Raw genomic sequence first — 27,238 nt, 5'->3', positions numbered from 1 at the left:
TGGAGCAAAAGCAAGGGCTGAGGTTGGAATGGCCACATTGACATATTCAGGAAGCTTTTCTCTTGATCAACATGAGCTCAGAAAAACTTGCTGCTCTGTTCCCAGGACCAAATCCTGCTCTGTTCTGATTTGACTAGCCCCCAGCTAACACACTTCATTGGAATTGACTGCCAGTACATCACAATGAGCCCTTCAACGGGCTCTAATCAAGACCCTTGATTATTAGAGAAGGCAAATTGTTTCTGTGAAGTCTTCCCTTGGAAGATCAGAACATACTTAACTCACTCTGATCTCTTCATGTTTTTACTCTGCATGTAAACTAACTGATTTATACTGGGAATATCTAGTAGTTCTACAGTAACTGTCCCTTCTCCCAGCTGTAAAGCAGGAAAATCAAGTCTCTTGATTCACTACACCACGTTGCTACATGAGGTGTGTCTGTCTCTTGGAAATGGAAAACACATGGTCAGACCCATGGGCTATTTCTCCAAAAAAGGGTGAGAGGATCTCTACTTTTGTCCACGGGGAAGTGTGCTTCTCTAGAGGTGAGCCAAGAGAGAGAACACTGCAGGGAACTGAGTCATTATGTGTCTGTATGCCACTCTGAGAAGAAAATGGAAGGAACAAAATTTAAAGACAGAACAATTTCTTTGTTCCTTCAAAGTGCATGCTCTCTTAGAAACTCCTGGGCTTCTCACAGTTAACAGCATCTGTTTCTTCATGATGCCCAGACTGTAAAGATTAGATGCAAGTGAGGCTTTGTCTCCCCACATTTAAACAGCTAGCTGAATCCAGACCTCAGAGAATAAGGGTATTATGTTTCCCAAGAAGAGTGTTTTTATGTGAAAACACATGCTACTGTATATAACACCCAGTGGAAATCTTCCTAAACCTACACAACACAAAGAGCCTGTGCTCTCCTTGACACAAGGTGGGTGTCTAATGATGCTAGAAGACAAACTAACTTTAGAGAATAAGCAGGGAGACACACTGGTACTTGAAGGAACACTGTGACAGAGAACCCCATCACTAAAGGGTCATAAAAAAGGTCATCAAGAAGTCTGTTCCTTGTCTTGTTTGTGAAACAAGAGCTGTACACCACAGCTGTGCAGAACTCAAGAACCACATGTGGAGATGTGCAGCCCTCCTCCCCTCAAGAGCAGCAGAGAGCACATGATCCTCAGGCACACAGCAGGGCTGTGCTGCTGCCTCAGGTCCCCTGCAGCAGCCCACACGTTACAGGCAATTAAAGGCACATTCTCTCTATTAGGTGAGCATGGGCCCCATCCAATTAAGTCTGACTAATGACAGCTAAGAACCATTATATGGAAACCCTGGATCAACAGGTTCTTTTTAAGAAGAGGGGATTAATAAAAAAAAAAAATCTCTGAAGACCAAATTCCCTGGATTGACAAATACTCCAGCTCTATCAAGAGAAACTAATCCACAAAGCAAGTCTCATGCTGCTTTGGACAAAGGACTGCTCACATGCTGAGCACTAGAAGCAAACAGAAATGTGTGCTGATTCACCTGACCTCTGTATACTCCACAAATTGGAACCTGATAAATTCCACTTATCTGTGCAAACCTCAGCTACACTGCCACTGAAAATACCAGTGCATGATACTGCACTGACAGCACTGCAAATTATTTACTATTCTCCAGAATCTGTCATGAGCCCCAAGAGTGGTTTCTCCATCAACTCTGCCCATTTTCATTTGGTAAACAGTGACATTTCCCCTGCTTTACAACTGAAGCTAAAATAGCATCTTTCATTTCAGAACTTTCTGAACTTTATCAGAAACGTGTTTTATGCAGCAAGCACCGGCACTGGGAACAAACTGAGGATATGAATAGGTGTGAAGAACCTACACAGGACCAACGAAAATTAGGCACCGAAACAATCATCTCCCCTTCAGGAGGAGATGATTCTTTGAGCAGATTACAAAATACCACAAATTGCAAAGCAACACACCCCCTTTAAAAAACAGATTTCCAAGAAAACAATTCAAACAGTATTAATTTTTGGTTTTTTTTTCTTTTTTCTTTCCTCATTTTATTGAATGAAACAAAACAAAACGGATAAACACAAGAAATAGGATCAGTGTTCCTCACATCTCATTTCTACAGTAGTCCTTCAGAGTCAACAGCTGCGAGCTCCTCCAAGCACAAAGGCCAAGAGAGACCACAGTGCCACAATACCAGAGATTCTAGGAGACAAGAATAATAAAATGATGTTAGGCTACTTATATGGATGGCTTAATTTTTTTGTTTATTAAGAGCTTAGATTCTTTTTCAAAATATGTCAAGGCAAAAATTCACCCTTCATGAGCATCACTGTCACCATCTCACAAGAAGGGTGCACTTTCAATCTGGAATTCTCTCCCACTGCCAAGCTTTCAATTCAGCTGTAGAAAAAATCCCACATCCATCCCACACCTGAGATTCTGCCTCCCTCTCACCAAGCTTATTAGAGGTGGTGCTACAGCTCATTAAGATTACAACCTCCCTGATGTGACAGCACATCCATAGTTTTGTGCTATCCTAGGGGAAACATTCCTGGGTTAACCAAGAGCAAGTTTAAAGTCCAGCAGCCCAGGGCTGAAAGCTCAGGAGCAGCCACCCAGCACCTGCTCCTCCGAGGGCTGGCAGGAGGACACTGCAAACACCAGGCCGGCTGCTGCGGTGCCAGGGCTCCGACCTGAAGGGAATGCTTCCCCCGCCCCCGCAACTCACTGCAGCAGGCAGTTCACGCTCGGCGAGTGCCTCCAGTGGCGATAGACAGAGACCTGCAGGTGAGGGTGGTGCCTGTAATCCCGCAGGACGTGCCTGACCCTGCAATGAAAGCACGCCTTGAGCCCAGCCCGCAGGCTGCTTACAGCACCCCACAGCTCAGGGCAGCGATTTCTATCTAAGAGCTGTCACAGCAGAGAGAGGGTGGGACAAAGGCCTGGAGAGGGAGAGAGGACTCAAAGTTAAGACTTTCTGATCTCTTACTGCTTGTATTTATTGGAGAGCAGAATGAACTGGTTCTTTGAAAGCCGTCTGACATCAAAGCAACAACGAGCCTTAAACTCTTGGTAAATTTGTCCCTCGGTCAGCCCTGGCCAGCCTCGGACATGAACAACCAAGGCAGGGGGATGGCGGCAAGGAGAATCTTCCCCAGAAAAATTCTGAAAAATGTACAGTATTGAGACATGTCTGAATTTGGAAATACTATAGAGCCACTATTAATATAATCAGAAAATACGCAGAACATCATAAATAAATAACAGGTTGTACAATACTGCTGTTGGTGTTTTTTCTTTTTTGTCTCAAAATTCATCTAAATATTGTCATAAAAGCAAACTGTCACAACTACCACGGAGAAACTACCTGAGAAACAGTTATGTAAACTGGCTAATGCCATCTTACAGAATAACAGCATAAATACATAGTGCAAAGCAGAAATTCAACTCATTGGCCATTTCAAAAGGTCCACTGCATCACTGGTGCGATGACAATTTCTGCCAAGGTGGGCCCCAGCACCAGTGGATTGCTCTCCTCTAAGGAAGCTATCAAGCACCCCAGACGCAGGTCACAGACCTGCAATTCATACGCACAATGCTTGAAACACCACCTCGGATGAAATTCACTTTGTTCACGTGCTCGGCCAACACGGCGAGGTACTGAGAGAAAGAAGGCTCAGCCTCCACCGCACCACTGCATCAGAAAACAAAAGAGAACAAAGTTCTGTTTCTCCAGTACTGCACTGCTACACAGTTCAAGCTCTTCAACTAGTGACAGAATAGATATTTCAGATCTTAGTATCTTCCTACAGAAGTCAAAAAACTGCAAGAAAAGGGAAGGGAACTTAACTGAAGGCACTGATTCACACAGATTTCAAAAATGGAAACTAATGGAAAATTATTTGACCCTTACCCAAGTGAACTGAACTTGAGAGAGCTTGTTCAAGAATAAAGAAGTCACAATGTCATTTCCCAACCTCTGAGCCATCACATGGCCCCTGATTTCATTTTTAAAATGTCAGCTGTGACATAAAACTTTGACATAAATACTACTTTCAGATTTATAAAATAAAAATCAAATTAGGACATGACATTTCCAATAACACTTTCTTTTGTCCAAAAGGAAGACCGGTCTGAGAAACAAAAAGTCAGTGCAAACAGAAGACTGTTTTCCATAGGAAAAACATCCCTTGTAATGCAATTTTCAGTCAACACTTAAACATTACTCACTCTGTGGATCTGCACAGTAGCAAATGAGCTGACATCAGAAGAACTAGAGAAAGGAATAATGAGGTGGCATTAGAAGAAAGCTAGAGAAACACAGCTAAATACATAGAAAGCAAAAATGCATTGAAGTGCAGCTAAGTTACTAAGAGCAACAGACAGCATATAAACAAATATTTCTTAGCATCAAATAGATCTAGAGAGAAGGAAAAGATTGCCAAATCCCAATACAAACTCTGAAGGAGTTTTTAAGAAGCATTTTACCTGAACCACAGAGAAATGCATCATAGCCTGCCTCATGAGGAAATTTCTTCTCGGCTGTAAGTGTCCAACAAAATCAGGAAGAAGTAAACACATCTAGCATGCTGTGAAAACTACTACACTGCAGAATCCTAATTCATGAGATCCACTCTTCTAAAGGTTCTTTTCCCCCTCCCCTCAACTCTGTTTCCTTCCTCACCCTGAAAACTTGACACTCAGTAAAAAGGCTGTGCTTCTAGAATGCATTTTAAAACACCAAAAAAGAAGCAGCAGTTACATGAATACCTGAAAACCTTAGCAAGATGCACATTGAAAAACTTAACTTTTATGAAAGTCTAAACCAAACTGTGTTGTCTGTGTTATTGGTGGTATGGGAACCATTTCAAACACAGGAGGCCCTGTGCTGCAGGACACGATGCTGCCAGGAGAAGCCAGGAAACATCTGCCTCACAGCCAGTATCACACCATGATCCTGGACCAGCCACCGAGCTCCTGCTACTTTGCCATTAGCTCCTTCTACCTTCCCTTCTAAGACAGCTGTTCCCCACCTCCCCTTGCCCCTCCCAAGGGCTCCTGACTTCACAGTCCAAGTCAGGTTCAGTTCAGCCCAACACAGTGTAAATGCTGTCAGTATCAGCAGCATGAGGCAAACCTGCCCTGCATTTCCCTCAGCAGCTACCAGGGACATGCAGAACTTGGCAGCCCAGGCTCTGGGTCTGGACAAAAATCTGTATCAGCAGCTCTGGACAAACTCAGCAGACCCACTAGCATTTCTTCATCCTTTGTATGTGGTCACCCAGAGAGTGCAACAAAGCTCTTTTGATCTATGTGACTCTGAAGATTTGCTTAAGAACATACCGTATCTTGAGCAGCCACTTGCAAGAGCTATAACAGGGCACGGTGGACCTTTGGGATTCAGGTTGCTGCTAAAGACAAGTGGATGTGTGATATTTTTGTCTTTTCTCAGTATGTTAGAGAAAAGTTACTGTTCTCTAGTGACCTGTAGCTTAATTTCAGAAAAAAGCTACTGGAGACTTTAAAGTGAATTTTGGTAGGCCTCCAGGAAAAGGCTATAATACTTACTGGAGTAATATCTACTCAAGTAAGTATTTTCAAAATACCAGTTTTTCTTCCTGAAAACTAACTCCTAAATCCTTTCTCAGTCCCTTCCCTCACTCAAAACTTGTAAGCAGCAATTTATTCTAATTGCATACAAAAAAAAAAAAAGTGAGCAGAATTAAAACTGCAGGGAAAGAGGTTTACTAGATGGTTCTACTTGAACGGGGAACCCTGGGGGTTAAACAGATACCCCTGGAATGACAGAAATAAAACAAAGAACGTTCAAGCAGAATACGCAGTCTGAAATTGCTAATAAACAAACCCTCAGAATCCCAGTACTGTTTTTAAAAAAAATATTAATTTTGCATCTCCTTCATGGGACTAGGAGGTAATGGGAAACAGGCAAAATTTTCCTTTCCTTAGCAAAATTGACATGCAAAAAAATTAATTCACAAAAGAAGTGTGAATTAAGTCTCCTACCACATCATGACTATGCTCATGAGGTACAACATCTACTCATGTGCTCCATTTGAACATTGTCTTTAGTTGCTGCTTTGGGCTCAGTGCAGCCGTCTCTTAGGACAGGCATTTGAAATTAGGATGTATTTTCACCAAGAACTGCATCTTACTCATTTCAGAACATGGCATAAGCAACATAATTCTCAAGCTGAGTGTACAGTTGTATGCAAACCAAACTTGTGACCAATGAAATAATGGCAATTCAATGAGAGAGGTGACTCAGAACAAATAATTTACTACACAAATTCTTTATAAGAAAGATGTGCAAATCCTTTGCTCTTAAATTTAGAAAGACAAGGATCCAACTGAAAAGCATTTGAGAGGAGGGAAAGTATGAACATGGGAAGTGGCTGACTGTGAAATATCTTTCCAAAGAAGACACAGGGATTGCTGAAAGCTCTATTGGCCACCACTTACCTGCACAAAACTGCATATGTCTCCACAAGACTAGATACTCGAGGACACAGACATTTCTATAAAAGAAGAATGTATTAGAAAACCAACCACGACAGACCTTATGGTGAGTTCAATTATTTACATTGCCAGTTTGTTAAATGAGATCTAAAATTAGAACTTCCTGAGGCAACACTGAGAACCGTTTGCAGTTCTGTTATCACAGGGCACTGAGGAAAATTATCCTCTCTCTTGGGTGAAACACAAGTTAAAACATCAAACAAAAAAACCTGAGCATCTCACCTTCTGCATTGATTTTGTTACAGTTTTGGTGTCTATGATGACAGGAAACAGGTTGTGAATATTCCTTTTAAACTCCTCATAGCTTTCTGAAAGCAAAGCACATGTGGAGAAAGGCATCAGGAAACTGAGGAAAATCCCATGCAACCACAAAGTAATAGGAAAGAGAGTGACAGCAGGCAATGATGCTCTGTCCAGCATTTAGAACTCAGAAGAGGCAACCAGCCCTGCTGCTGGCTAAGCCCTGCAGGTGTCTGTGGTGGCAAACTGCCACTGCACGTCCTGCTCCAGCCCCAGTGCAAAGGCAGCAGCCCGGGACAGCAGCTCTGCACAGCAGTACCTGGGAGGGGCCTGTAGAACTTGTCGTGGAGGTGCATCAGGTCCATAAGCATGTTGTGTCCCACCAGGGGCTACGGGAGGAATATAAACATAACAGCCCATTGGAGCACATTTCTGAAGAGAGCTCAGAGGTAAACACAGGCACACTCAACAGCTGTAATCCTTTCCTCCAGCACACAACATCCACACCCACTCACACAGGAGTCAAGCTCCTGCTGCTCCAGGCAGCAAGGCTCACTGGAGAACTACTGCCTTCAAGAAATCAGACTTGTGGACCCTCTGAGAAGCTATTGTCTCAGCAGCATTCTATTTTCAGTGGAGCTAAGTGGATTCAGGCTTCAGCTGAACATGGTTCCAGCCATCAGATTTATATGCTCACTTGCAAGGGTAGGGATGGTCTTTACTGCACATCACTCATAGTCCTCTAAAGCTGAAATCCATCTGATAAGCTGCATACAGAACATAAGAATTTCCACACAAAGTCAGACCAATGGTCCACAAGGTCCAATAAACTCCTCTGACGCATGCTGAAAAGCACAGCTTGCCCAAAAGGCAAGAATCTGCTCATCTTTCTTTGATGGTGACTCAAATTGTAACACAAAGGTGTTTAATATTGCATTTAACACAGCAAAATTTAAAAAAAAAATAAAAATGAGAGCAGGGTTAAGGCATTTTACCTTCTTGACTTTAACAAGTATTTGGAAGAGGTTGGTGAAGCCCCGGGCAGACAGGAGAATGAGCTTTTTCTGACAGCGGTCATAGGAAGAGTTCTCCAGAAGCTGACGATGCGCTGGACTCACTTTTTTCACCATTACCTGAAAAGAACAGTCACTGAGTATCTCAGCCTCCCATGTTAGTTGTATGTACATTGCTTACTGGGGGTCAGTAATGCTGAGGTCAAGTTCAGCTTCAAGGCACTGAAGGATTGAAAAACTGCATCCCCTGGGACCTTGGGACTGTCTCACTTCCATATGGAGATCAGTGCTCCAGTAACTAAACAGGCCTGTTCAAAGTGAGTCTTAATTGTGCTTCTCTACCCAAGAGGACAATTCCTACCAAAGGGCTTTTCTGAGCACAAATTAACCTAATTCAATTTAACTTGATGGTAAGTTCATATGTAAGTTGATATGGTAAGTTCATGGTACCAAAATCCCAGCAATCATACAAGCAGAGTTGCCAAAAGCAATTCTTCAGATAAGAAGGCTGGGTAAATCTGACATTCTGGAGGCATTGGTTATCAGACCAAAGCAGGACTAATGCAAAAAAAAGATTTCTGTAAGCTAATTCTAAGCAATTGACTGATACCATACCCATAACCCATAGTTTGAGAAGTCTACAACCATAGTTTTAGTACAGAAAATATTGTACTGAATGTAAAATATCAGTAATGAATAGCAAAACAGCAAATCACAGAGTAAAAGTCTTCAAAGCAACTTCATGGCAGGAGTCAGCAAAGGAAAACCACAGAAAATGCTAAAACTGTATATTCTCGTGGAAGTATTGAAGGAGGGACTTTAAGTCTGAAGACACAGAGAGGTGCCTCCAGAATTGCTCCAGGAACAAGCACTTCCATTTAAAAGGATTTTGGGGTTACAGGACAAACAGAAACCAGAGTTGCTCAGTTTTCTGTATCCCTTTTTTTAATATCTCACAATCGACATTTCCTTTGTCATTGCCTTCTTCTGCTCCTTGACCCTATTATTAAAAGTACAAGCAACATTTCAGAGTCCCTGCAAGAATACCAGTCCTATCTGCCCAGAGAGAAATCCTCTTTTCAAAAGGTCCACATTTCCATCTCACCTTCTTGTCTCCAAGAGGCTCTGTCCAAACATTTTCAAGAGCCTGCCTCAGAACCAGCTGAACTTCAATCATGTGATAGCCTATGACACACAAAAAAAAGGCAGTACAAGCTCCAGAGGTGCAGACAAGCCCATTAAGGAAAACATACCATTCCTCTAGACAGACGGACTAACATGTCTCTCCCACAACATATAGAAAATATTCCTCAACATATGATCCTGGTACACTACCACACACAATGACTGAAAGAAAACAAAACAAACAAAAAACATAGACACACACAAAAACCCAAAAAAAAATCAACAACCACCACAAACCCACAGAAAAAAAAAAAAAACCAAAAAACAAAAAACACCAAAAAAACCCCACCCAACCACCCAAAAATCACAGTGAAAATTTCAGGCAAACGAGCTTTTGTAAGGAGATAGAGAAAACGAAAAGACTAACTGAAGAGGGAGGAAGGCTACTACTCTGAAAAAGACGCAGTCTGGTTTGGGACAGTTTCAGTTTCAGAGCAACAGGCCCAGAAGCCAAGCACACAAAGGGTAGCAATGCATTTTCCCCCACAGCTGACAAGAAACTAACCCAGTCCTCTTCTGAACAGCACTAAAAGAGACACCTGAATCAGTCTTCTTGCTTACTTAAACAAATGTCTTTCTTATCACAGGTGTTCACCAGCACCAGACTATTAAAATATCAGTATTATATCTAGCTGACAAAGCAGATAAAAAGCACAGCACAGTCTCCATCCCTCCTATTGCATACTCTCCAAAAAAACTCAACAGACAAAGCCTTGAATACTCTCTTCTCCCTAACCTTTTCTATATGACCTAGAAGATGAAGTTTTGGGTTCTGTGAATAAACCTACAAATCATTCCCTGCAAATTTTCCCTGTTCTTCAAGTCAGCACAGAAGTTCCTCAGCTCTGCTACAGTGCTCCCACAACCTAAGTGACCTGCTTATTCCCACTGGCATATATGTGTCTCTATGGGGCTCCTGGTTGCTCCAACGAGGGACTCAACTCTGAAAGGAGGGGAGGAGAATAAACAAAAAAAAAAAAAATCACCCAGGATTTAAAGCATGTAAAACATTATCCTGATTCAGAGTGACTACTAATTCTCCAGCTGCTGCTCAGAAGAAGCACAAAATGGAAGTTAATTACAACAAAGCATGCTCCAAGCATCCAGACATCCACTTCTGCTTCAGAAAGACCCACTACCCCAACAGAGCAGAGCAGAAGAGCCCAGAGATGAATTGCTGACAGGAGGTGAAGTATAAACTGTGGTAAAGAGTTGTAAAGGCAGGATGGGCACTGGTGCTTTCCCTCTCAATAGAGCAATTTAACAGAAGAAAGGACAGCTATAGCCCCAGAGGTTCACAAGAAATGATGAAGCCACTCAGAGCCCACAGGCACCTAAGAGAGGCACTGTTTCATACCACTCAGATCCTGCAGAACCATAGTATCCTCTTCCTTTGCTGCACCTATCCAAGTGGTCACTTCATCAATAGCTTTCTTCAGGACATCCCTGTCTGCATTACTGGTGCTGAATGATGGCAAAGAGGCAGTGTGAGAAAAGCTCTTTACAGGTGAAGCCTTGTGCCTTGCTGCAGGAATGCAAAAGCTTCATTTCCCAACATGCAACCAATTCTCCACATAATATCCTGTGATCTCAATCTTCCTTCAGACACCATGGCATGCTGGAACAGCTGGCAGCGAGCTGTTCAGCCCAACAGGTTTCAGTATTCCTACAAAACGTGATGTGAGTGAAGCTGAGCCATGGGCACAGTACTGAGAAGTGCTCACCTGCAGACTTTCCAGGTACCTGCTAAGAGGTGCTGCCTAAGGATCTTCTCCTGTACCTCATTCATGTACGGGATTCCATCTTTGAGGAACTGAGGGGAGAGAAAATGCCAGCTTGGTTACATTCCCCTGGATTTTCCCACAGCACATTAGAGAATTAGCAGATTAGTCAGGACAAACTGTAGCTAATCCAACAGGTATGGAGGAAAGAAAAGGGTATTTGTCAACTGTAATCAGTTTTTTTGCTCTTCTTTTACTTTTCCTTTAATAAGATGGTTCCTGCCCAGAACTGCAAGACAGCACTCTTATGGGATGACAGAGTCTGAATTTGATGGGAATTGTGGCAATATATAATATGCTGTAAACTGATACTTCTGCACCTTCGTGGATAGTAAAGACACCCACCAGGGTTTGTTTAGCAAATCCGTAACTCACCAAATATAAGGTCTGGGGTTTTTTTTGAGGCAGGAGAATCTGTCTGATGCTGCCAAGGATGTGGTTATTGCCTTTACATTAGCTCAGAAAAAACAGCACTCACTACCCCTGTTGGTAACGAACTGCATGATGCATTCATACTTTAGGAAGATGCTATTTACCCCAAAAATGTTAACATTTAGGGATGCTAATCTGATTTCTTCTCCAGTTGCACAGATTTCCTCTGTTCTGCATTTCTGGCAGAGATTACATACCTTATTGTAGTCAAAGCCATAATGAGACAGGAATTGAATACTAGATGCAGAGAGGGTGAATTCCACATCCTTTATTCCCAGTGTTGAGGGAAAGAGAAAAAAGTTGTATGAATGCACCACATACCTAAAATGAAAAGAAAAATTTCTCTAGAAGATAATTACAAGAACAAACTCCTCCCAAAGGGAATTACGTATAAAATTTTAACTGCACTGTCCTCATTGTAACAGAAAATTGCTTTTTGACTTACTTGTTTGAATTTTCTTTTGAGAATATTGCCAGCCCTGCAAGAAAGAAACCTCTGTTGAGATGGCAGCATTTAGCTGGATGTCTACTGACAGCCTGCAAATGAGATGAGGAATGTGGGGAACCCCTCAAGAAATACATGCTTTCCATTCAGGAATGTCACTGTGCCAATCCTAGCAGCAACTGCCAGGCCACTCCCTGGATTCCTGAGAGCTGAACAGGACAAGCTTTCACTGCTATGTGGGAAAATGAGTCCAATCTGAATTAAACAACAAACAGACTGAGCAATGGCAAGAGGTGAGATGGTGATTAGTCTCTGACTGTGCATACACAGATGAGTCTGTGGGACCAACTACACTACAATAGTGTTTGGAACAAGCTGGGCACCACAGAGGACTGAAACATGGGTTTTACTTCTCAGGGTCTTTTTTCTTCTATTAATCCCTAAAAGGCACATGAAGATCTTACATAGTCCAAGACTTTCAACAATATTTCAAACTGTTTTCAAGCTTGCTTCATGACCCCTTACTGGCTCTTAACTGCCAATAGCTCTCCTCCACAGGTCCTTTCTCATGCTGATTTGTTATTTTAGGAATAACAGAAATAGCAGCCTTCATTTTTCTCATAGTCCCCTTACTCATAATGCACTGTATCAAATGACAGCTTTGAACAGGAGCTGCCGTCATACGCTTCTTGCTTGCATCCTCTGATTCAAAAGCCTTGTATTTTTAACTGTGACCTTTAAATATGGTCAACTTTAGACCGGTAAAAACAATACAGCCCACCTGACTTTATTTATTAAAAAGCTGATAGTGTTAAACATCGGGGCGAGGGGGGGGATTGAGGGTAACCCAACAAGCAAACATCTCTGGAATGAGTGAATTAAGGGCAGAGGCACCTGCAGAATGCACTGTTAGCAAAAGGCCAGTTACCTGCAGGACCTCGGGAGATCACTTTCCGTGTCAGAGCCACACTTACCGAGCTGAACCAGAGTGAAGCGCTGAACACTCTGCCTGGCCTTCCCGTACCGCTCCGCAGGGGAGTCAAACAGGCTGGGAACAAAACCAGAATTGGGGAGGGGGGACACAAGAAGGGTTGCTATACACAGGTTGTTCTCACAGGGCTAGAGCAACAAGTCTCCCTCACATTTCAAGTCCAAGAGCTTTACCTGGGTTCGTTGTTTTGTAGGGAAGTTGAATGCAAACCAGTAAACTCCACATCAAGGGCTGTTCAAGTGGAAAGAACACAAGAAAATCTGAATTCGACACACCACCAGGACGGGGGGTCTCTCACACGCTTCTCTTCACCGTAACCTTTGTCAAACCACAGGAAGCAGGCTCAAGAGAAAAAGCTGTGGGGCTCACACCTCCAGCTGCCTCATTCCTGGGGCAGGATGAGGCAGGGACACCTCCCGCAGGCCCCTGAGGAGGGGCCTGGTCGCCCTGTGCTGTGTCCGTGGCCCCAGCCCGAACCCCAACACCCCTGACCCCCAGCCGGCCGAGCCGAGGCCAGCACCGCGGTTGGGGCTCCCTTTCCCCGTTTGAATCCCCTCGCCTCAGCGCTCACTGTTCTGGGCAGCAGCGCCATTATCGGCTGCCATACCCCTCAGTGCCCGGGCCCCCACGTCGGGCAGGGGCCCTGGGGGGCCGAGGGCAGCACTGGGGGCCAGACGAGACGCCCCCGACGCTCACCCACGAATGCGGCGCGGAGGATGCGGCGCCGGAGGCGCGGCAGGTGCTGGGCAAAGCCCTCGGCGCCCACCTCCATCGCCGCCCTCCCGCAGCCCGGCGCGGCCGGCGCGCCTGCGTGCCCGCCGCTGCCCCGCGGGGCGGGCCCGATTCGCGCCAGGGGATGGGAAAGGCAGCGCCGCCGGAGTTTCCAGCGGGACCCGAGCGCTGGGAACGAGAGACTGGGAGGTTTAGGCTGGAAATTGGAGAGACGGCGAAGGCGCCCGGCACAGCCCCCGCTCACAGGGAGCGCAGGGGCAGCTCCCACTGCGCGCCTGCTGGAAATACAGATCGCTCAGGGGCTGTCGCTATCTGCTATTATTACGAACCGACAACTTGGTAAAAATCCAGTAAACAGTGGGTTTTTTTCATTATGTGTGAGGATTTAATAAAGATGCCAGAAGCGGGCCGGGCTCACCTCGCACGTTGCTGAATGCCGGCACAGACCCTCGGCATTCCCTTCTCCTGCCCCAGAGCGCGCACACACGAGGCAGCAGGCACAGCGCCGGGACACAGGCACAGCAGTGGCACTGACCAGGCTGGCCGCCCTGAACTTGTCTGTCAGAGGGTTCCAACACATTTTCTGTGGGGATTTCACAGCCTGGTCGTGGTTGGAAGCTCTGCCGAGCCATCAGGCAGAGATGCTGACAGCACCAGCCTGTGCCAAGCAGCAGACAGTCACACAAGGGGTGAAAGGGGCTTCTTATTCCCTATAGCATGAATTTCTGCAGCTTGCCTTCTAGACCTATCCACGTGGTTAAGCAGTTAGAACCTCAGGATTGCAAGAAAGGTGCAAAGATGAGTTGGGGGAGTTTAATATTTTCATTAAGACTTTGCACATCTTTATCACTTTATCACAGTTCTAAACATTAATGTAATGTCTACACTTTGCTAGGTTAGACTGGCAGTATACAGGGATCAAATATCAAAGCATTTCCAGAGTTCAGGCTGGAACAAACAAAATCAAATATTAAAAATAAAAAAATATTTTTAAAACATTGAATTATTAATAAATTTTGTCAAGCCTGAACTATGGTAAGTTTATTCTAGCATTAAAGGTGTTGATCATTTTAGAATAAAGAATATGACACACTCCTATCCATTTGAAAATATTTTATTATAAGATGACACATTCCAACTTTTTCCAGCTCTGGACTTTCCCTTTGCCAGTACAGAAACCCAAAGAAGTGATCCTTGTTCCTCGGAAAGTCTTCCCAACAATCTCCATTTTACCGGTAGATTCTTCTTGGTTCATGCAGAACAACACCACCCTCCTTCACAGCTTTCTCAAATTCCTGGATCTTGTTTAAAAGATAGACACAAATAAATACAAAAGAAAGCCAGCAGGACTTAAATATCAGTGGGAACATGTTATAAGGAGGGGCAGAGGTTAACAGCCTCATGGAAGCATAATATCAGGAACTGCAGCCCTTCTGAGTGTTGCAAGGAAGGACTGTCAAGCTACATAAGAAAATTGAAGGTGAAGGGAAGTAAAATGAATGCCTAAAAAGGAAAGAAGGGCCAAAGGAATAAGTAGATGGGTACTTGCCGAGTCACAGCGGTGTTCCCAGGGGATAATGGCTTTAAAGTTCACAAAGTTGATTCCTGCTTCCAAACAGCGCTGTGCTATGACACGGCCAAGGTTTCTGCATGCAGCTACTCCCTTGGGACTGTACAAGTGTCTCTTTATGGCCCACTCTCGGGTAGAGGCAGATACCACAACATCCCCGTTGGAGCGCTCGACAAAGGCTTCTACGTAATGCTGCGTCCGCTCTAGCCGTAATCTGAGGGCAAGAAAGAAATAAAAGAGGATTATAATGTCTTTTCCAGAGAACAGGGTCAAATGCTTAAATTACTCCCTTTATGAAATAAAATTGAGTGTATTAATATATTACATTATATTACAAGTTTTGCCTAGTAAGACACAAAATAGAACGCCTGTTGGGAGGAAAGGGTTAAAAGCAGAAGAATATCAAGGAGGATTCTCTCAAGTGACCTTGCAGCTGGGAATGCCAAGTCCTGGAGAATAACATTGTGGGAAACCCCACATATTATGCCTACTGCTGTTTATCCTCTTGACTGTTTTGAGAAGTAGAATCTCTGTGTGGAGGTAACAGAGGTGTTTGAAGAGCCTTGGAGGCTCTCTCATGAACATGCTTGAGCTCCCTCTTTTGACAGACAGACCATCAAAGCTCAGAGATCCAAAAAGCACAGGAGAGACCATAGCATGATGGCAAACCTAAATGCCCCTAATAAATGGGTGCCAACGGCAGGCTCAGCACCTGCACAGACTAGGCCTAACAGTGCCTGCATTCCTGCCTGTGTCTCTACCTGGGTGTTGCTTTGGGCTCCTTCAGTTAGCAAGGTAATGAAATTAAGTGTACTGTTTGCATTTCAGCCATAGTTTTGTGGTCATTCCAGCAGCCTGCCTGTGTTGACTCACACAACTCCTATTGGTAGCTCAGAAGAGTGAAATTCCAAGAGCAACTTCTCATCAGTTACTCAGGGCACAGTCCTATGTTGCCCCAGAGCAGCACCCACTCCAAACCAAGCACTATACACATGTAAAGCGTGGAACAGATATATATGAGGGGAACTGCTCCAACAGAAATGGAATTTTGGGGTCACTATTCAGTCCTTTAAAAGCTTGGGCTGACACAGCAACTTGTTGAGATCTGCAAGTGGTACCCCATAAGCATCCACACAGAACAGTAGAATATTTATTAGGAGCAACTATTTCTTATTGCACTGAGATAGTATCGGCTTTCCTGGTATGAACAAACTGGATGGGGTTCTCCCCACAAGGACAAAATAAAGACTTTGAAATGCCAGCTTAAAATGAACTTATTTTCCAGAGGACAAGTAAATTAAAACAAAACAAAACCCACAAATTTAAAACAACCCTAAACAGACTATTGTGGTGCCTCAAATAAAACCATGAAGCATGGTAAGCACAGGAGTGAGAGAATGCAGTATAAAAGCTGTTGCTTAAGCAACATTACTGTTGCTTTAACAATAGATGGAAAAATCTTGACTACATATGCTTTCACGTGCTACTAGTCTACTCTTCTCTGAACATAGAGGATGCCTGCTGATTAACACTAATGTGCTAACTGATTCAGCAACCCAAAATGCATATTTTGTATGTAGGTTTCTGGGGTTTGTTTTGTTGTTTTTGAGGGGTTTTTTTCTTTCAGAGTCTTAATTTCTGGCTTAACTGACTCACCTGTGCCAGAACTCACGCTTTGGCCATGTTGTCTTCCAGCCCCGCTCCTTCCTAGCCAGGGCCATCTGCTCTAAATTCCGAGGATTTCTGTTGGTGAAGTTTGGGGCAACAATCTCATTTTCACTTGTGTCCACTTCAGTCTCAGTTTTGAGACTGGCTGTAGTTGATGCAAAACGAAAACCTTGGGGGTGGAGAGCAGATACAAAACCACCAAAGATTAAAAAAACATGCAGTGCAGACAACAGAATGGATACAGTACAGAATGACATAGCTTACAGAAGTCAGCAGGGTAGAATCATTAGAATCATCTTGCTTTTATTTTTTAAGCAGTTAAAATTGAATGACAAGACCTCAACCTGTTTCCCCAATTTATGAGGTGAACGGCAAGTATACTAACGCCGTTTCTAAACTTGTATATAAAATATAAACTCACGCGTTACTAGGAAATCCCTAGGTCCAAAGCTTTACAAAACGCTGAAAGCGAAGTACACAAGAAACCAGAGGCAGCGCTACCAAACAACAAGCTATAAACCCTTCATCCTTGACGCCGGAGCACCAAGACACCCGGCCGCCGGATGGCCCCGGGAGCGCGGGGGTCGCGGAGCCGCAGCCCGGAAAGGCCGGCACGGCGAGCCCTGGGCTTACCCGCTGCACGGAGCCCGCCGGCAGCCTGCAGCAGGCGGCTGCTCAGCGCCATGGGGAGCCGGAGCCGCTACAGCCCCGGGCGGTGGCACTCCCGCGCCTCCGCTCAGGGACACCCGAGCGCCGCCATGCGCGAGGGGCGGCGCTTCCCGCGGAAGCGGCCGCGGGAATTCCGCCCGCCGCCGCCAGCCCAGGGGTCAGGCGGAAGCGCCGAGCGCGGGGCCGGGGCCGCCCCGCCGGCTGAGCCGCCTCAGCTCCCGTGGGAGGGGCGCCCGTGTGCTACTCATGCCTGGTAAAACTGAGCTAATAACACTGCACCGACTCGGGGGATCATCTTTTAACTCTTCTCCGCGGAAAAAGGGCTTTGGGGAATGCCGGCCTCCGGGTCGGCTTTTCCTGGAACGGGTGTAGGGAAGAGGGACCAAGGCGCGGAAAGGAAAGGGGAGTGGGTAAAGAGCAACAATAGGCGTTTCAGGAACTGCCACTATCCCGTTTTGGGCTTCTTTCCAACTGCTCCCGCGGCACACAGGTATAGCAGAGCTTCTTTGCCTTCCCGAAGCATCCTCCTGCAAGCCTGACCGCGCAGGAACCTTACTTTGGAGCTGTATTTAACTGCTGTAGTCCTGAAAATGCTTTTAATGAGCCATGTAAGAGTAAACTGCATTGAAAGGAGAGTGAAGGCCTGGAGATCCCCCTGGCACCACCTGGCAGGGGAACTCGACGCTGGTACAACTCCGGCAGTGGAGGTTGCTCCTGGCCACACAAGGTACTTGCTTGTCAAAATACAAGAAGCTTGTTCACATCATGCCCTATGAATGCTCAGCCTGAGCCTTGCAGGTTCCCCATCTCCCCACTACTCCCTGAGATTTTCCCTCAGACTGTAGCAAGTTTTCCCCCTATCCTACAAGCATCGCCATTTAAGCTAGCCATTGAAAAGTGGCAGGATAACAGTTACAGCTCATTGATCTTCAAACTATACAATGGTGCCATTATCAAGTGCAATCGCAATCATGAGTTAGGGTCATTCTCATTAAAGTGTTCTGCTTAAAGTATCAGCTTGAATCTCAGTTTCTCCAGGAAACAGATCTTTAGCTTCTTCATCTTTTGCCATCTCAGAACCCAAGATTGGTCTCGGAATTTGCAGCCTTCCCCACCTTGCCCCCAGGACTCGGGATACAATCCCGAGCAATGAGTAACGTGTTTGAGAAGGGCAGTTACGGCCCCGCATGCCGAAGTCCCCACTTTAAGAAGCTGGCTCTGTCCCAGCGCAGAGCAGCAGGCGCCATTCGCGCACCCCTCCCTTGCCCCGCCACCAGCAGCAATCCCAGCGCCTGCGCGCCCCGGCCCGCGACACCTTCTAGAAGCCCGTGGAAGCGCCCCAGCCCCGCCCCGTCTCACGGCTTCTTTGTTTAGCGGCGCCCGCCAATCGCGGCTCGAGGCCGGGCGGCGCCGCGCCCGGGATTGGGCAGGCTCGGGCTGCGGCCCCGCCCCCCGCGGGGCGTGCCCCCCCACCGCCCCCGCGCGCAGCGGGGCGCGTTCCCAGCGTGCCTCGCGCTGCCCCGGCCATCCCGCCTCTCCGCGCCCTCCCGTCCCTTCCCTGTGCGTGTGGCGCCGCGCCCGGGCGGCAAGATGTCCGCGATGGAGGGGCCCCTGGCCGTGTTCGGCGAGCGGACCAGCGGCGACACGGTCCGCACGCAAAACGGTAAGGGCAGGGCGCCCCGGCGAGGGCCGGGGGAGGGGGGGGGGGGGGGGGGAAGGGAGGGGCAGCAGGGAGCGAACATGGCGCGGCCATGGTCACCCCTGCCATGTGCTCACCCGCCCCGCTCTGCCCGGGAACTGCCGCTCCTCTCGAGAGATTCCTGCCGTCCCGGGCCGCTGCTGCCTGCAGGGAGGGAGCAGACGGAGGGAGGCAGGCGGCAGTGGAGCGCACGCCATCCCGCGCCTCTTCCAGGAGTCTGAGTGGCGGCCCCGCGTCCCCCTCCGTCCCTTGGAAGCAGCGAACGCCGGGCCGGGGCGGCTGAGGCTGCGGCTGCTGCACGGAGGCCTCTCTGCCCCGTCCCGGCCGCGGAGGGCCTGAGCCTGCAAGGCCTGCCGGGAATTCTGCAGGGGAAGGGGCAGCTGGGGAGGGTCCCTGCCGCCTAGCACAAGGAATAAATAACCTGATTTGGAAATTGGGGATCACTCTCGGAATGCGTGTCTGTGACTGCATTTCTCAAACGCGTTACCCATTGCTCAGGATTGAACCCCAAGTCCTGGGGGAAGGCTGCAAATTCCGAGACCGATCTCAGATTCTCAGTAGACAAAATACAAAGGAAGAAGCCAAAACTTGCTTCCCGATCGAACTGAGATCCTTTCCTGTAGCGCTGATAGTACTTTAGGCAACTACTGAAAATATACGAGCCTTGCTTTAATTCACGAGTGAGATTCCACGTGATAATGGCACCTTTGGTTCTTTCTTCGAGAAAGCTGACATTAATCCGCCTAAGCAGAATAAATTGTTGTGTTGTTTTAAGGTCTCTTGAGTTATAACTGTTCCCATTTAACTACCACTTTTTCAATTTCCAGATTAAGTGGCTATGCTTGTGGGATAGAGAAAAACTTGCCATGGTCTGAAGGAAAAGGTTGATTGTATCTTTTTCCTATATGAAGATGGCAGAACAACCTTTAAACAAGTCAGTGTTTTAGAGGTGTTGTTGTTTTAGTAGTGACTGAAAAGTCGCTTTTCGGTGACTTAGTTGCAGAAGGAAATGTTTTGTGTCAGTCACAGGCCTGATAAGGACCAGAGGATGTTTTACTGATTGATGTGTGGTGATGCCTTTGTTCTCTGTCTGCCCAGAACTGAGGACTAAGTGAGAGTGAAGTCTTGTTGTACAGCTTCCTGCAGCCAAAAGCAGCAGTGCTACCAATCCCTCCTGATCTAACACCACTGCTCCTCTGACCTCAGTCCTGTCCTCCATCTTACCGAGACAGCAGAGAAACCATTCTTTTTCTGGTCAGTCAGCTTAGCTAGCTAAACCAGCCAGGAGGGAAGAGTGAGGTTTGGTGCAGATTGTATTTTTTTTAGTAGCAGCAAGCCTAGCAAAGTAAGGTGAGGCCTCAGGTTAGATAGGCTGAAATGTAATGCTAGATTAGATCACTTGTTGTCAAATTCCTGATCTCTTGGTTCTTGGCACTGTTCCTTACAAACCTGAGAATCATCTTAAAGCTGGGAAGATAAAACTTTTTTTTCTTTACTTGTTTCATGTGTTCAGTTACTGCTGCATCTGCTATTGCCAATATTGTGAAGAGTTCTCTTGGGCCAGTTGGTCTGGATAAGATGTTGGTGGATGATATTGGGGTAAGTAATGTTACTTTAGCAAGTGTCAGGAGGGCTTGTATTCCTGTGTAAAAGTGCTCCCACTTAGTGTGCTTTATGTGCCTAATGTGCATGTGCCTGTTTTTTCCTGAGAAAGGTAGGAGAACTGTGGTAAAATTAGCTATTGTGTGTTACATCATTTTAGTTTCATCTATTGTGGTAATGTATGTGTTACAGTTATTTAATTTCTGTAGATAAGTCTTTGTAACCATTTAAAATATGGATCAGATTGCAAAAAGACAGTTTCACCATTTAAGTCAGGTTTAACAGGTGCTGACATAATTCAAGTAATTAATAATAAACTTTTAAGCAGTATTTTGAAATATTTCAAGCAGTTGAAGAAAGTTTGTCATTTTCCAGGCTGATGTAATAAAATACTGTTGGAGGGAAGTCATTGCATGACTACTTATCCAGTATTTGCAAAATGTTCAATAAATTTCTGTACCATAAGGCTTTTCTGATCAAAAGAAAGGGCAGATTCTGCACTGGTAACATTTCTGTTGCTAGGATGGGACTCCACGTTAAAAAGAAGCAGGAAAGTTTTGTTATAAATAGTTATTTTATGGGCAATTGCAAAGAGTCATTAATTTCTTTCTGTATGAGCATTATGAAATGCAACAGTGAAAGTGTTATAGAAATATACCTCATATGCACATTTGATTTCTGAAAATTAGGACGTGACCATTACCAATGATGGTGCGACCATTCTGAAGCTCCTGGAAGTGGAACATCCTGCTGCAAAAGTCCTTTGTGAGCTGGCAGACCTGCAGGACAAAGAAGTTGGTGATGGGACCACCTCAGTGGTAGGTAGCAAGTTTTACAGGCAGATATATCAAAAGTCAGTGTTTAGATTTGGTGTTTTCCGTAGATGATAGTTTCCATATACCAAGTGATGCTTCAGAAGGGAATTTGACCGCTTCTGTTTCATTATTGATTTTTCCTATATTGGAGGTTGGTCATAGAGGCTGAATTTAGGTTTTGAGTTTTTAACAACTGAAAGAACTGAAATATGAACAAGGATACTGAGTGTTGAAAACTTGCCTGAGACTTTAGATAGCCTGGTGGGGGTTGGAATTAGGTAGCTCTCACCTCACATCAGAAACTGGTTTTAGGTCTGTGTTGCACAAGGTAGTTACTTTGCTTATGTGGAATGCACCTATTTAGTGTTTGTATTTCAAACAGGTAATCATTGCTGCAGAACTTCTCAAAAATGCAGATGAGCTGGTGAAACAGAAAATTCATCCTACCTCCATTATCGGTGGATACAGACTTGCCTGCAAGTAAGAATCTGATACAGTTGAATTTCAGCATTTTGTGACTGCATTAATACAGACTTGTTGGTGCCAAGTGGAATATGGTGGTTTGTTGCAGGTTTTGGGTTTCTATGGGAGTGGTTCTTTACTAGTGTATTTGTCTTTATTTTACAGGGAAGCTGTTCGCTACATCAATGAAAATCTTGTTATTAACACAGATGAGTTGGGCAGGGAGTGCCTAATTAATGCTGCTAAAACATCAATGTCCTCGAAAATCATAGGAGTGTATCCTTTAAATTGATCAAGTGAGTGAAGTGGGAGTGGTTGATTAGGAAGCTTCAGTAGCTGGGCTAGAGTATCCTTGGCAGCAGTTTTTATGAACATGACACAGTATTGAAGCTGTTGTGTTTATAACAGGCATATTACAGGTATTGTGACCTGGCATAGGAAAGCATGTTCAAACTCTTCACAGTTTATTTAAATTTGGGTTGGCCCATCATGATAGCTTTTAAAGGGTATTGTTCCCTAACAATTGCTTTGCTTATTAGGGAGACTAGATACAGAGTTTTGTGAATAGAAGAAAGTGTTACAGAAGTACCTGGGAGTGAATCAGAGGAAAGATAGTTGAATTTTACTCCATGGGCACAGAAAAACCTGCATGTTTAGCTTTTGTGCAGACTGACCGTAGGATACACATTTTTCTTTAGCAACAAAAGGTACGTAAAATGCAGGTTTCATACTAGTCTGTCATAATTTCCAACCAGTGTTTCCGCTTTTAGAATTACTCTTTCATTTAAGAGAGTGGTAAGGAGAGCTAGCACTTACATGCCTTTCTGAAGCTCTTTTCTGGAAACTTAGTTTTGGCACTGTCAGTTATTTCTGTTCATGGTTTGTTTTGGGGGTTTTTTTCCCCTTAAGCATAATACTAGTTTCCTGCTTCAGTTCTAACCTTAACAGCCTGTCAGTGATGGCGATTTCTTTGCTAATATGGTGGTGGATGCTGCCCTGGCAGTTAAATACACAGACCAGAAGGGTCAGGCTCGGTACCCCATCAACTCGGTCAATGTTCTGAAGGCGCACGGCCGCAGCCAGAAGGAGAGCATTCTCGTCAACGGCTACGCGCTCAACTGCGTCGTGGGCTCTCAGGGTAAGGACAGGCTTCCAGAAATCCTCCATCTCACCTCAGTCCTCTCCATCTTTCTGCATCGCTCTCCTTACTGGCTGTGTTCATTGCAAATCATGTGGGTTTTCAGTTCCAGAACAATTAAACAGGAATACAAAATACTGCACTTCCCCAGTGTTTCTTAGACTAGAGCCTGCCAGCTAGCAGTGATCCACAAAGTGTTGGTGTAGTTTCCCTGGATCAGTGTCAGCAAGGTAGCATTGTGGTCTGGTGGAACTTAAATGCTTCCCTTATGGGGAGCCACTGCCAGGTTTGTGGGGAACTGTTCATTTAGCAGAGCTGTGCTGTGATTAGGTGACTTAGAGGATGTGAGACCAATAGGTCAGATTGTCATGGTCATGCACATTTTGGGGACAGGGTATGTAAAAAGGTAACACAGGAAAGTCTCAATTGGCATTTTTCTGCAGTAGGGCAGAACTGAAGGTGGAGAAGCAAACAGTAGGAATCTGAAATGTGAAAATAATGCTAATATTAATCTCTAATGCTGACTTGATGTTCTGTTAAATCAATTTGACAAAATTCTTCTTGCTTATTTTTCCTCATCAGGTATGACCAAGAGAATAGTTAATGCAAAGATTGCATGCCTTGACTTCAGCCTGCAGAAAGCAAAAATGAAGCTCGGTGTTCAGGTTGTTATCTCAGACCCTGAGAAGCTGGACCAGATAAGGCAGAGGTGTGTGGAAGCTTGAATAACTGAGGCAGTGGGGTTTCACAGGCTTGATTTGGTCTCTTCAGTTGAGGTGGCTCAATCTAATTTTGGCTGAGTGCAAGAGGTAAAAAATGTTTTGAATGCTAACATTTCCCACCAATACCAAATAGTAATGTAAAAAGCCTTCACTTCTGGAGGCAGAACTAGTATTAAGTCAGTTTTCAAGAAATACAAGTATGTTTGTGCAGTGGTCCATTCTTGCAGAGCTCTGCATTAAGGTTTCAGGAAGTTGGCTGACAAGATGTGATGTTACATTTTTTAATACCTTTTTATAACTTTGGCGCTAATCTTTGCAGAGAGTCAGATATTACCAAAGAAAGAATCCAGAAGATTCTGGCCACTGGTGCCAATGTGATTCTCACCACTGGAGGTATTGATGATATGTGTCTGAAATACTTTGTTGATGCTGGAGCTATGGCAGTACGAAGAGTCGTCAAAAAGGACCTTAAGCGGATTGCTAAGGCATCAGGAGGTATGTCTGTGTAAGAATAACTGGTTTATAAATTTATTCTTCAAAAGAGTAGCTGTTGTTAAGGTATTTCTTAACTCATTTTTAAAACACAACTTCTTAAACTTCAAGGTCAGCATGAGTAAAGTTGAGCCACTTCTTTTTAGCTTTACTGTTGCTTTTAAGTGACCTTTGTCAAAGTAGTAGTATTGTAAAACTTGATTGTTACTGTGGGAGGAGAAGAAGCTGCCTGGCACTGTGAAGACTGGCCTTTTGTGGAAATAGGAGCCATAATCTGTGTTTGTTTAGAAGTCTTTACTATGCTTGCATTCATAAGCCTCTGTTTAGACAGTTAAGTACATTGTTTGGATAGTTGAAGATGAATAAAGAACTCCTAAATCACTAAATCATACTTTTAAAAAAATCTGGTCCTGTACATATTTTTATCTGTCAGTTCTTAAATTTGGAAGAAAACTTTTTCATTGTGGTAAAGCATGGGAACTTGTACTGGCTGTGAAAAAAGAAGTGCTGTAAAAGTTGAACAAAAGGAGCAGTTTATCAGTTAGAACTACTGAATTGCTGCCTGAGAACTAGAAATGTTGTTTAAGAAAAATCTATTCAACACAGCTTTTATTTCTGCTTTTCTTTCTGTACACGTATTCTGGGAAGTGGGCAAAGGGTTATGTGCAGGAATTGAATGTTAACTTCACTTTTTTGTTTGTTTGTTTGTTAAAGCAACCATATGTTCAACCCTTGCAAACCTTGAAGGTGAGGAGAGTTTTGAGGCATTAATGCTGGGACAGGCTGAGGAAGTGATTCAAGAGAGAATCTGTGATGATGAGCTGATTTTAATCAAGAAGTAAGGATCCTTTTAAAAATACTCAGTTTTGTTCTCTACTAAGTTTGAGATATAATTGCATTTATTTACTTGATGCTATCTGAGTGGTTGGAGTAGTTATACACATAGGAAAATAGTTATACAAAAATCCAGTGCAAATTAGAGGTGAAAGTATCAGTATTTAATATCTTTTGCTGGAGCTGGATAAGTTTTGTGAACTACAGTAAATGAGACAATCAGATTGCTAGGCAGTTTTTACTTAAATTTTTGTTAATAAACAGATATTTCTAAACTGGCTTCCCTTTAGAGATGGTAAAGGGAAATAGGTGCCATCTGAGTATTTTCATTTGAATAAGGAGGTGTGAGCTAAATCTTTCCATTTGTTGTGAAAGACAGTGTTCACTTCTGCTGCTGTCACTGCTGTCAGGTACCTGAAGACTTAAATATCAATTCATTTAACAAGAACATACTTTGGATAATAACTTTCCCGCTGCTTCAGTATCCCTTCTGGGTGTTCATGTTCCTGTGGTGTCATTTGAGCATGAATGACACTCTCCCCATGGCACTTGTGTGTCAGCTACATGTGACAGCCTTTTCTGTAACATTGGCAGTCATTAATTTACTTGAGGGCTGTCCAAAAGGGATCTTTCTTGCTATCTAAGTATGCTTTCCCCTCTTTGATGGGGAAACATCTTGTCATGTCACTTTGAGTCTTTCTTTAAAAGATTAAAATTCAAACTAGATCCATGCATGTTAGACTTTAAAATGGTGACTTAAGTTACAATGTATGTATCCTGCAAGGGACATAACAATGTTAAGATTTTATTTTAAATGTTGAAATAATGAGGCTGAACTGAACTTGGCTTTAGAAGAAAAAAATTTCCAAGAAGAATTTTAATCTAGGTTCCATCCAACACAGCTGACTTCTGATTCCTTTTCTTCTTAGTACAAAGGCTCGTACTTCAGCATCAATTATCTTGAGAGGAGCCAATGACTTCATGTGTGATGAAATGGAGCGATCTATACATGATGCTCTCTGTGTTGTCAAAAGGGTTTTGGAATCCAAGTCTGTTGTCCCAGGTGGTGGTGCTGTAGAGGCAGCACTCTCAATATATCTTGAAAATTATGCAACCAGCATGGTAAGTCTTGCACAAAGCAGCAATGTTGTGTATGTGTTAGACTTGCACCATGAATCTCCAGGTGTTTATTTTCGTCTACTAGAAGTCATTTCTGTGGTTCATGAAAACATAATCACCTTACAGAATCTAAGATGGTTCTTTAAAATGGAGGATATTAGTTAATTCTTTCTCTCATAATTAGATTCTATGGTTTTTTTGACCCAAACACAGGTTTTGCATGTGAAAACCCCTACCTGTTAGTGCTGTTCTGGATTGTGGCTCTATTTTTTCCTCTCTTGTTGTAGTATGGGTTTAAAAACTTTTTTCCTCTTTCTAGGGATCACGTGAACAACTTGCAATAGCAGAATTTGCAAGATCCCTCTTAGTAATTCCAAATACATTGGCAGTAAATGCTGCTCAGGATGCCACAGATCTTGTTGCAAAGTTGAGAGCATTCCACAACGAGGCTCAAGTTAACCCAGATCGCAAAAATCTGAAATGGCAAGTATCTATCTGGTAGAGGGCTGGTAAAAGTGATGTGGGTTGGTGACCTACATGGAAAATTATTCTCCCAGTTTACTGAACCATGATTTGCATAGTAAAAAAAATAAATGTATGTATGTTATCAGTGAACTCCTTTTCCCCTGCCCTTCAGTTGTGTGTATGTATTGCTGTAATGAAGCAGTAGCTACCCAGCATACTCCCAGCTGTATTTCTGCTGTTTCTCCCTCTCCATCTGACAGCATTCCTTCTTTCCAGGATTGGTCTTGACTTGATCAATGGAAAACCTCGTGATAATAAGCAAGCTGGTGTCTTTGAACCAACCATGGTCAAAACGAAGAGCCTCAAGTTTGCAACAGAAGCTGCAATTACTATTCTTCGAATTGATGATCTTATTAAACTGCACCCTGAAACTAAAGAAGAGAAAGGAGGGTGCTATGAGGATGCAGTTCAGTCTGGAGCACTTGAAGAATAACTTAGGCTTTATTTATGTTTGTTTCACTTACACTTCCCACTCTTATAACTAAAATGTTAATAAAACAAGTGGTTGAATGTTGCTGCTATTTTCTTGTGAACAAACTTAATTTTTGAAAGTGAGCTT

The 27,238-nt window shown here is 44.2% G+C and overlaps 3 protein-coding genes and 1 non-coding gene across 5 annotated transcripts; 2 read left to right on the top strand and 2 right to left on the bottom strand.

Moving 5' to 3' along the window:
* Nucleotides 1-2,024: 2,024 nt before the first annotated feature.
* Nucleotides 2,025-13,549, bottom strand: PNLDC1 (PARN like ribonuclease domain containing exonuclease 1). Of its 2 annotated transcripts, none has more exons than XM_059468700.1 (19): nucleotides 13,329-13,549; nucleotides 12,806-12,863; nucleotides 12,616-12,689; nucleotides 11,642-11,675; nucleotides 11,394-11,517; nucleotides 10,708-10,796; nucleotides 10,341-10,447; nucleotides 8,904-8,983; nucleotides 7,781-7,918; nucleotides 7,105-7,174; nucleotides 6,768-6,853; nucleotides 6,489-6,544; nucleotides 5,352-5,419; nucleotides 4,497-4,550; nucleotides 4,239-4,281; nucleotides 3,603-3,702; nucleotides 2,998-3,173; nucleotides 2,737-2,835; nucleotides 2,025-2,210 (listed from the first exon to the last, which is right to left on the bottom strand). In XM_059468700.1, the coding sequence occupies exons 1-19, from the start codon at nucleotides 13,402-13,404 to the stop codon at nucleotides 2,144-2,146; spliced, it is 1,599 nt and encodes a 532-aa protein (XP_059324683.1). In that variant the 5' UTR covers nucleotides 13,405-13,549; the 3' UTR covers nucleotides 2,025-2,143. The 2 variants fall into 2 exon arrangements, with proteins under 2 accessions (XP_059324683.1, XP_059324684.1); XM_059468701.1 differs by having other exon boundaries at nucleotides 5,352-5,416.
* A 913-nt stretch (nucleotides 13,550-14,462) lies between these two features.
* On the bottom strand, nucleotides 14,463-17,437 carry MRPL18 (mitochondrial ribosomal protein L18). The gene is made up of 4 exons (XM_059468719.1): nucleotides 17,236-17,437; nucleotides 16,591-16,771; nucleotides 14,914-15,148; nucleotides 14,463-14,665 (listed from the first exon to the last, which is right to left on the bottom strand). Exons 1-4 carry the CDS (start codon nucleotides 17,285-17,287, stop codon nucleotides 14,594-14,596), a joined length of 540 nt encoding a protein of 179 aa, XP_059324702.1. The 5' UTR covers nucleotides 17,288-17,437; the 3' UTR covers nucleotides 14,463-14,593.
* A 1,335-nt stretch (nucleotides 17,438-18,772) lies between these two features.
* TCP1 (t-complex 1) lies at nucleotides 18,773-27,200 on the top strand. Its single transcript, XM_059468755.1, has 12 exons — nucleotides 18,773-18,934; nucleotides 20,484-20,569; nucleotides 21,262-21,390; nucleotides 21,770-21,867; nucleotides 22,015-22,125; nucleotides 22,806-22,987; nucleotides 23,570-23,696; nucleotides 24,029-24,204; nucleotides 24,916-25,039; nucleotides 25,965-26,157; nucleotides 26,474-26,637; nucleotides 26,896-27,200. Exons 1-12 carry the CDS (start codon nucleotides 18,862-18,864, stop codon nucleotides 27,110-27,112), a joined length of 1,680 nt encoding a protein of 559 aa, XP_059324738.1. The 5' UTR covers nucleotides 18,773-18,861; the 3' UTR covers nucleotides 27,113-27,200.
* On the top strand, nucleotides 19,764-19,899 carry LOC132071903 (small nucleolar RNA SNORA29). The gene has a single exon (XR_009418246.1). It is a non-coding gene; the product is annotated as a small nucleolar RNA SNORA29 (small nucleolar RNA).
* Nucleotides 27,201-27,238: the final 38 nt, after the last annotated feature.

This window comes from Ammospiza nelsoni, chromosome 3 (assembly GCF_027579445.1).
Source record: "Ammospiza nelsoni isolate bAmmNel1 chromosome 3, bAmmNel1.pri, whole genome shotgun sequence".
Classification (NCBI taxonomy): domain Eukaryota; kingdom Metazoa; phylum Chordata; class Aves; order Passeriformes; family Passerellidae; genus Ammospiza; species Ammospiza nelsoni.
This window is presented reverse-complemented; position numbering and strand designations above follow the sequence as displayed.